The 9,120-nt window shown below is 38.8% G+C and overlaps 3 protein-coding genes across 3 annotated transcripts; 2 read left to right on the top strand and 1 right to left on the bottom strand.

Moving 5' to 3' along the window:
• Positions 1-2,016: 2,016 nt before the first annotated feature.
• Positions 2,017-2,376, top strand: CBG16046 (the record flags this gene model as incomplete). The annotated part of the gene is made up of 2 exons (XM_002643376.2): positions 2,017-2,093; positions 2,265-2,376. The coding sequence occupies 2 exons, from the start codon at positions 2,017-2,019 to the stop codon at positions 2,374-2,376; spliced, it is 189 nt and encodes a 62-aa protein (XP_002643422.2).
• A 304-nt stretch (positions 2,377-2,680) lies between these two features.
• CBG16047 lies at positions 2,681-3,042 on the bottom strand (the record flags this gene model as incomplete). Its single annotated transcript, XM_002643377.1, has 2 exons — positions 2,681-2,839; positions 2,887-3,042. The coding sequence occupies 2 exons, from the start codon at positions 3,040-3,042 to the stop codon at positions 2,681-2,683; spliced, it is 315 nt and encodes a 104-aa protein (XP_002643423.1).
• A 2,474-nt stretch (positions 3,043-5,516) lies between these two features.
• CBG16048 lies at positions 5,517-8,297 on the top strand (the record flags this gene model as incomplete). Its single annotated transcript, XM_045238897.1, has 6 exons — positions 5,517-5,540; positions 6,171-6,256; positions 6,306-6,376; positions 7,598-7,662; positions 7,836-7,938; positions 8,023-8,297. The coding sequence occupies 6 exons, from the start codon at positions 5,517-5,519 to the stop codon at positions 8,295-8,297; spliced, it is 624 nt and encodes a 207-aa protein (XP_045095929.1).
• Positions 8,298-9,120: the final 823 nt, after the last annotated feature.

Raw genomic sequence — 9,120 nt, 5'->3', positions numbered from 1 at the left:
TCAGGCAATTATTTTTTGAAATTTTCATCGGGAAATTGGGTTGGAAATTGTAAATAATACAACTTCGCTGTTACCCATTTCGTCTACAATTCTCAGATTTCGTTATTTACAGTAGTCAACTCTGTCGAAACAGACATCCTACCTTTGCCAGCCACGGCCGCCCGTACAACAACCTTTACAGTAACCTTTTCATTATCATTCATTCTTCTGAAATTCGAAATGTACCATTCCCGCAAATTGACACCCATTCCCGCAAATTGACACCCATCCTGCAAATTGACACCCATCCTGACAATTAAAGGTTCAATGCTAGAAAAAACCAATAAACATTTAATTTTATTTGCTTTCAAACGTTTTTAAATAAATTTTGCCTAGTATTCGACTATTTTAATAGTCTGTTCCTCTATCAAAACTGCAAAAAAAAAACATCGAAAACAAACATGAGGTGAATGGCAAAAATGTTCATTTACAATACTTTAAAGGCGCATGTTTTATATGGATATCATTATATGTGCTTTTTTCCAGCTGTACCTCTAACTTCTTTGTCCCAACATTCACCTTTCCTACAAAAATCTTATCCCCCCCCTTTTTTTCGTGAACTCTCCACCAGTCCTATCATTTTCCCCATTTCTCTTCTCCTTTGAAACCTTCTCTCAGTGCCCTCAACTCTATCACCTGACCCCATTTTTCCATTACTCTCCCGACTGGAACACAAATCATCGGCGCCTGGTCCTGACTTTTCCGCGTATCCTCACAAATCTCCGGAATCACATCTAATAGATCTTCCTATCATCCAATCTGTTTTTTCTCCTCTCAAACTTTTTTTTTTGCGAACGAGACTTGTCCTCCATCTAGTGCTCCTCGGTGATACACCTAGGTTTCCGAGTGGAAGAGGCAACTGGCGTGGGTTTTTTGAACTAAAAATCAATTACAATGTCCCATTGAACATTGGAATTTGATTGTTGGAGCAATTACACACCGATCGGCTCGTTTTGCAAAAGTGGAGGAGAAAGTATAGTAGTATTCATACATGAGAGCGAAGGGAACCGGCAGAGAATAATCTGAATGCGTCAAACCTGCAAAAATAGGAGAATTGATCACCAGAAAACATGGAATTGGTCAAATGTCAATCTAGAAAATCATGGTATTAGAAATATCTGTGTCAATTGTTAACAGTGATATTACTTAGTTAAAGGAGGCCAGACACCAAAAAAAAGTGTTCCTGATATTTTGCATAGAGAGCCCCCATGAGGGGTTGAACTCATGCCAGGAAGCTCAGGGGCACAGCGCCGCTACAGGCTGAGCTATGGGGGCGCGGTGGTGCTTGACGACCAATGTTCTACATAAGCGCGGCGCGATTTCGTCCCCCGAACTGTCCCCCGAAATTTTTGTTGTCTCGCCTCCTTTAAGAATATTTGGATAACACAAGCTTTTGTCTCTAATATTGGAAGTTTTGTTCAAGCCAGTATGTCATAACCTACCATAGGAACCAAAAATAACCTGGGCAGAACTTGTTGAGATTTTTGTTAATATTTTTCAGTTTATCCAGAATAGTTTTCCAAAGTTTCTAAATTTAGAGAGCACTTATAACACACACCGGAAGTCATACTTCATTTCGAGTCATGCGCGTTTTTACCGGAAATTGCGGATTATATAAACCACCTGAAGCGCACTGGTTTTTCATTTCACGACTATCTCCTTACATGGAATTTCCCAATTCTCTACTCAATTTGTCGAAAATTGAAGATTCGGATGTAGAAACGCGGAGAAATTCTGAATGTTTTAGTGAGCGTTCGAATAAGGTATGTGGTTGAGGCATTTTGATTTTAAATTAAATTTTTTTAGAAACCAAACTGGAAACCACAGTTAACAAGATGGTTATCTGAATCTGACTTGACTAAGGCTTGTTCTTATGACGTATCTGTGGAAACAATGAGAAGGAATTCATTGGAGGAGGTAGATCTTCTGTTTCTTGGTTTTTTTACGAACTGCTAGTCTTTTTAGGTGTCCCAAAATATGCAATCTCGTCTTGATGCGGAAACAGCAAGTATTTTGGAAAATGGGAAAGTTCTCGATGAGAATTCTTTAAAAAAGTGAGTAGTCATAATCATAGTAGTGCGGAAATAAAACTCTTTAAAATTCCGAAAAATTGAGATATATAGGAATTTTCAGAAAGTTGGAAATTTTGAAATTTTGAAAATTACTAAAAAATTAATTCCACACATCCTTGTATTACATTTCCTCAAATTATCTTTTTTTTTCAGAAAGACCTTCCTAATGAATATGTTCCGAACAGCTGTTTTAAAAGTGATGACCGAACCAGCTGGGGATGATTTCGAGGGTGAGTTTTCGTTTTTTTTTCTCTCAAAAGCTTGAAATTTCAATTGAATCTTCATATATTCGCTAATTGTGTTGTGATTCGAGACTCTGATACAATGCAGCGATAATACCAAGAGAGTGAAAAAAAGAGAAAAGGAGAACTAGGTTTTTGGGATTCATGTTTTTTTTAGGGAAATGGTTTTCTGGTAGAAAACTGTGGGAAGAGACGTTTTGGCAAAATTGAAAACGAAATTGGGGGATCTACCAATTTAGGGAAAAATTCGGGATGGGATATCATCAAATGAAAATTGGGGAAACGGAAAAAGCGGGAATGAAGCGATTTGTTATGACTCGTTGGTGCCTATGGGCGGACGGTGAAGATGCTCTCGCAGTCCAGCAGCGATGAATCCTGAATACCTCCACGACAAAACGCGAACAAACGGCTCCAGACGCTCATGCGCTGACGAATATCGTTGCGAGTGATGAGACGACGATCACGAAGATACTTGTGGCGAGAGACCTGGAAATGAGAATAGGATATACTTCTTTTTTTAAAATCAAACTCACATATTCGCAGCTTGGGCTCACAGAGCTCGTGGTGGTCGTGGCGACCGACACCGACTTGGTGAGGACCGATGACTTGGTCGCGATTGAAGACTTGGTGACGCTAGTCGAGATTCCTGGAGCTGAGGAGGACTTGAAGACCTTGTCGAGTCCGGACATTACTGAAATGTGGATGTTTTGAATTTCCGGTCAGTTTTGAAGAATTGGTCAAAGAAATTGGGGAAAAAGAATGTTTACTGTTTTTATCGATTGATATGACTCATGCTTATGTGAGAGGGGGGGGGGAGAGAAAATACGTTTTCAGTCCTTTACTACTGAAATAAGAAATCCTCTACTAATTTTTCTATATAAAACATTGAATCAGCTTCTGGTTTATGTGAGAAACACAGAAATTGAGGGTTTTCAAATTTGTGGAGAAATCACTTGGCAACAAGAATGCTGATTGATGCGTGATGACTAACAGGCATATTCAAAATGGGCGGGGTTTTGGAGGAATGTTCCAAAACCTCGACAATTTCGAAATCAGCAAGCAAACAGATATTGGCGGAAAATTTTGACAAGGATATCATAAGCTTATTGAAACGAACCGTAACAATAAAGATTTTGCTGACTCCGCCCCAAAATCTAAAACAAGATTGAAATCTAACAAAGGAACCGTGGTCCTCATTTTTTGACTAATCGTTGTTAAGAGATAATCCTTCTTCAGGATCTACTCGAACAAACTACCGTATCCCAAAAAAATTAATCAAGTTCCCAGCAAAAAATTTGAGGATTTCGAATTTCCCGAAGAAGCACAAAAAACAGAAAGGCTGACTGATGTGTGATGACTAACAAGCCTATTCAAAGTGGGCGGAGCTTTTGGGGAATGTTCTAGAATCTCGGAAAATTGGAAATCAGCCAGCCCAAAGAATAATAAATTTCAAGAGAAATTGAAAAGAAAAAAATCAGAGCTTAAATAATTGGATATAATGCTTTCAAAAAAATGAGATTCTGAACAACTAGAATTCTCATTTTGGGATTCTGGGGCACTTTCAGAAGGCACTTTTGGCTAGGAAATCAGAAGTTTATTGAAATATCAATATTATATTCTTATATTCTCAACACAAAAAATAAAGATGTGACGGACTCCGCCCCCCCCCCCCCCCCCCAAAAAAAAGTAAGATTGAAATCTAGCAAGGAACCTTGGTCCTCCCAGTTTGACTAATGGTTGTTGAGGAATAATCCATCTGGTCCAGAAGAAGCTACCCTACCCCAGAAAAATAAATCCATCTTTTGGTCCACATCTCCTAAACAAGAGTGACCCCTTCACCCAAATTCAAATTAATGAGAGGCACTTTTCTCGGATTTTTTTGGAAGATTTTTTCTAAGATATGGATGACTAAAAAGGTTATACAGTGCGTGTAATAAGGATAGGACCCCCTTGATTTTGACTTTTCAGAAAAAAGTAAGAGAGATATCAAAATTCTGTGAATGCCATTCGATTCAAAATAAAAAACAACCCCAGAAGCCAAATTTTCATAACTCTAGCACTTTCCGTACCGGTTCACCATCCAAAAGTCATTTTTTAGGCCGTGTAATAAGGATAGGACCACCTAGCATTTTTGAAGCGATACCCATTTTTCGATTTTTTTTTCTTTTTGTATCACATTTATTTGTACTGGGTTTATAGTTTTTCATAGTTTCATTTCTCAATCCACCTTATTTATCAAAAGTTCGGTCATTTTTTTGGATAAACAAGAACACTTCTTAACAAAATTCAAGTTTATTAACAAAACTGGAAAATTCAGCGAAAAAAAGACATAAACGAAGAGAAAAAATTAATAACTTGTTTCTCCTCCATTCTTCTGGACGACTTCGAACAATCTGTTGGGCATACTGGCCACGAGAGCTCTCAACTCCGCCGCTGTGAAAGCGTTCCACTCGGCTTGCAGGATGTCCTTGAGCTGTTGAACCGTAAAGTGGAACTTAGACGGCCCGGACGGCAAATAAAAGTGGAACTTACACGGCCCGGACGGCAATAGAAGTTACTGGAGAGACCTCCGAAAGGACCCTCTACTCTTCCTCGAAGGAACTTTGGAGGCGGATCCTTGATGGTGTGGGGAGGATTCTGCAACGGACGAAAGATGAAGTTACAGTTCATCACAACAAAAGAGACCTCCGTTACGTACCAAAACACGCTCCAAAAGCCCATCGTACCCTTTTTCTGAGACAAACGTCGAACACACGTCTTTCAACAAGACAACGCCTCGATTCATAAGAGCACTTCCACATGGGATTGGTTGAAGGCACAAAAAATCACGGATTTCGAGTGGCCAGCAGTCAGCCCAGACCTCAATCCAATTGAAAATTTATGGGGACTGCTGGTTCGACGCGTTTACAAGCACGGAAGACAGTTCAACACGGTTCAACAGCTCAAGGACATCCTGCAAGCCGAGTGGAACGCTTTCACAGCGGCGGAGTTGAGAGCTCTCGTGGCCAGTATGCCCAACAGATTGTTCGAAGTCGTCCAGAAGAATGGAGGAGAAACAAGTTATTAATTTTTTCTCTTCGTTTATGTCTTTTTTTCGCTGAATTTTCCAGTTTTGTTAATAAACTTGAATTTTGTTAAGAAGTGTTCTTGTTTATCCAAAAAAATGACCGAACTTTTGATAAATAAGGTGGATTGAGAAATAAAAATATGAAAAACAATAAACCCAGTACAAATAAATGTGATACAAAAAGAAAAAAAATCGAAACAATGGGTATCGCTTCAAAAATGCTAGGTGGTCCTATCCTTATTACACGGCCTAAAAAATGACTTTTGGACGGTGAACCGGTACGGAAAGTGCTAGAGTTATGAAAATTTGGCTTCTGGGGTTGTTTTTTATTTTGAATCGAATGGCATTCACAGAATTTTGATATCTCTCTTACTTTTTTCTGAAAAGTCAAAATCAAGGGCGGTCCTATCCTTATTACACGCACTGTATGAACATTATAAAGTGCATTTATAAAACTGGCTCTTTGCGAAAAAAGAAGAAAACCCAAGAGTCCAGATTAGAAGTTGATTAAAAGTGCTGAAAGTATATTTGAGCTAATGAAGACAATGATTGAAAAATATAGAATTTGAAAATTCTTAAAATTGGTTTTTGATCTCAAATACATTTTTAAGGACCAGTTGCACCGTTACCCAACGACCCGTCAACCAATCTTACTCTTCTGCCCACTCATAAAACCAAAGCGATTTATCTCTCTCAAGTTTTCAAAGTGAGCGTTTTGACAGAAAACCCCGAAAAATGTTATGATTACAGTATGCCGTAAAACAGACCATTATCCACCAACGACAAGAAAAATCCACTGGCGACCCTTGGGATGAGTTTTTCTATCGGATCTACAGGTTAGGTTGTCTAGTTTTTTATGTACCCAGTGATCAAATAAAATTTCAGTGCCGAAAAACCGCGAGTGGATAGTACTAGGCAGAGTCGAAGTGCAGAAGTTAAGCTAAACCTGAACAAAGGTATCAGAAAACAGAGAACAGAAATATCCAGTGACCTCCAAAACAGAAACTCTAGTCTAAAGATAAAATAAGAGGCTCGTTTGACATTTGACAATGTTTCAGAATGTGTAATGCAGTTTTTTTGTGCGCCGCGCTAGATGGTTGGATGAAAAGGAGGCGGTTAGAATGTCTTCGGACATTTTTCTCCCATTTTCCATGTTAAGAGTTTCAATGACATCAGTTTGGATTTTTTTTTGGAAAGAGGGGAAAGAGGATTGAGTATGGACAAAAGAAGCATTGCTCATAATAGCTACATCATCTGATTTTTTCCAGGGTTACTGTAATTTTTTAGAAACTAGAAAATTTAGAGAAAGAATTCTTAATTTCTGTTTTCAAGAAATTTGAGGAGAGTGCAAAAATTATAAAATTACACATAGTTTTTTGAAATTCAAAATTCTTGGAGACTACTGTAGCTCTAAATGTTTAAGACACAATTTCTGAAAAACCCTAAAACACCATGGCAATTGAAAAAATCAAAATCGTCTTAGGAGTCTGATATTGTATGCGGTGGGTATAGGGGCTACTCTAAGACTTTTGACCATGATACCCATTGACCACGCCCCCTCCTTGGCGCGATGACATACCGTAACCCCGAAAAAAGTTTTTTGTTCAAAATAATGATATCGACTCAAACTGCATAGTTTCAAGCAACTTTTCTAGAATTTGACCGGTTTGAATTGCAAAATTTCCAATCAAATATATAATGAAGGCTCACAGTAATTCATGTACTACAGTTTTAGCCCACCTACCGTATTTTCTCTAATGGGAGCTCATCGTATCTGGTTCTACTTCATGAGCTCGGGAACCGTGATGATTGGGCTCACAGAGCACGTAGAACATATCTTAGTTAGTTGAAAACCAGTATAGTGTGGATTACTGTAGCTCAAAGAAAACTAACTGTAGAGTTTCAAGCAACTTTTTAAAAATATGACTAATTCGTCGGTTAGGTGAAGTTTTTTCTAAATTTGCAAAACTTCCAATGAAATAAGGAATGTAGGATTACGGTAGCTTGAAGGCTACTATGGACCAATTATCTTCATCTACCGTCAAACCTGCATTAGAGCCGCTTCTTTAACTTGGACTTCTTGGAGGGTTCTTCTATTACAAGCGCCCTTCTATTAGAGGGGCCCTTCTAATGCTGGTTTACTAGTATATTACGTAAGCTAGATTAGATATTTTCAGAGCTCCAAGACAAGCTCACCGTCACGGACTACGATAGCAGTGTGAAAGACAAACTGACACCATATGTAAGTCGTCCATCTAATTTACATGTCGTCCTTCTCCTCTGCGAAAATGCTACCTATTCAAATTTCCAAAAAAAATGACGAGATTTTCAAATTTCCATTTTGATTTCCAATTTCCCAGGGTTCGCCCACATCGTTCTGATTTTGTGTCATGTCAATCATCCACCTGATTTCAGAAATCCTCCTCCTCCGATCGCGGAAAACGAGCATTCGACAATTTGAGTCGTGTCTCGAGCAAATTGTCGAAACAGCGTCAACAAGAAATCAGCGAAGAGGGTGGTTGGTTAAATACTTCATCCTTTTGGGTTCTTCTAAAATGGGACCAGAAGTGAGGACCGAAAAAACCAAAGAAGTACTTTTCAGGGCCCGAGCACTTGTGTCAACATGCGACTCTTCCGAAATTGCCACCCATACCACGACGACGAGAAACGGAACGGACCGATGAGCGAGGCCGTCGGTTTCGAGTGGAAAAAGTGAGAGCCATTTTTGGGTCTGTATGTATATGTGTCTTAGTGGTGAGCATTGCCCTTAAGTCAGACAATTTTCTGTTTCTCTCTATTTCTCTCCATTTCTCTCCAATCGTCATTCGGAAACAGTGGGGTTCCGGTATAAAGAAGGATGATGAGACTAGAAGATAAAGAAGAATCCGACTAGGAAGAAAGAATGAGCCAAAAAAAAAATGGAGCCAGCGCCCAAAAATGTGTGTTAAGTGGGTTGAAAAAAAGAACAGTTCGGTTTCTTCTCTACCCTTCTTACCCAAAATCATTCATTTCATGAAGACGTTTTTTCGCCTTATTCATTGTATATAAAAACAAATGAGGCTGTGTTTGGAGCCCTAATAAATCTAGTCCCCCCCCCCCCCCCCCCCTAAGAACAAGAATAAGAGATGCGCATTGAACTATGAACGAACAGTTGGGGATGTAAGCACAAGAGGAAAAAAGGAAATTGGGAGAGTGGGTATAATAAATTACTTGGTGGTGGGCCCAATGGATTTGTGCTCTCTATCCCTAAATCTGGGAAAAAACTCTGCCGAACATAATTCAATTAATTATACACAATTTAATTAATCCTATTTCCCCGGAACGAAAAAAAAACGCTGTAGAAAAAAATAGAAAAAAATTAAGATGATGTTTCCCTAATTTTTTCCCTTTTTTTAAATATCTCGTTATAAAACCTTTTATAGAGAAGTATAGACCTACCTGACACCTTCTTAGCAACGCGTTTTAAGAATCCAGATCGTTTCGATTTCGGCATTTTTAGAAGCCTTCAACGTTTGTGGAGTAGAATGACAGTGTCGTAGCTGAGGAGCACGAGGGGTTCGCTGTTCAAATGGATTAGTTTAAGATGATTCAAGAAAGAGATGTACATAATTCGAACGTAACACGAAAAGACAGAAAAGGAAAATGAAGAATCTAGGTCAAATCATCATGGAAGTGACATCCTGAACTCCTGGGAAAAATT

Source organism: Caenorhabditis briggsae (assembly GCF_000004555.2).
Source record: "Caenorhabditis briggsae complete genome, chrX, whole genome shotgun sequence".
NCBI classification, from domain to species: domain Eukaryota; kingdom Metazoa; phylum Nematoda; class Chromadorea; order Rhabditida; family Rhabditidae; genus Caenorhabditis; species Caenorhabditis briggsae.
The sequence above is the reverse complement of the archived record's forward strand: the minus strand, read 5'-3'. Positions and strand labels throughout refer to the sequence as shown.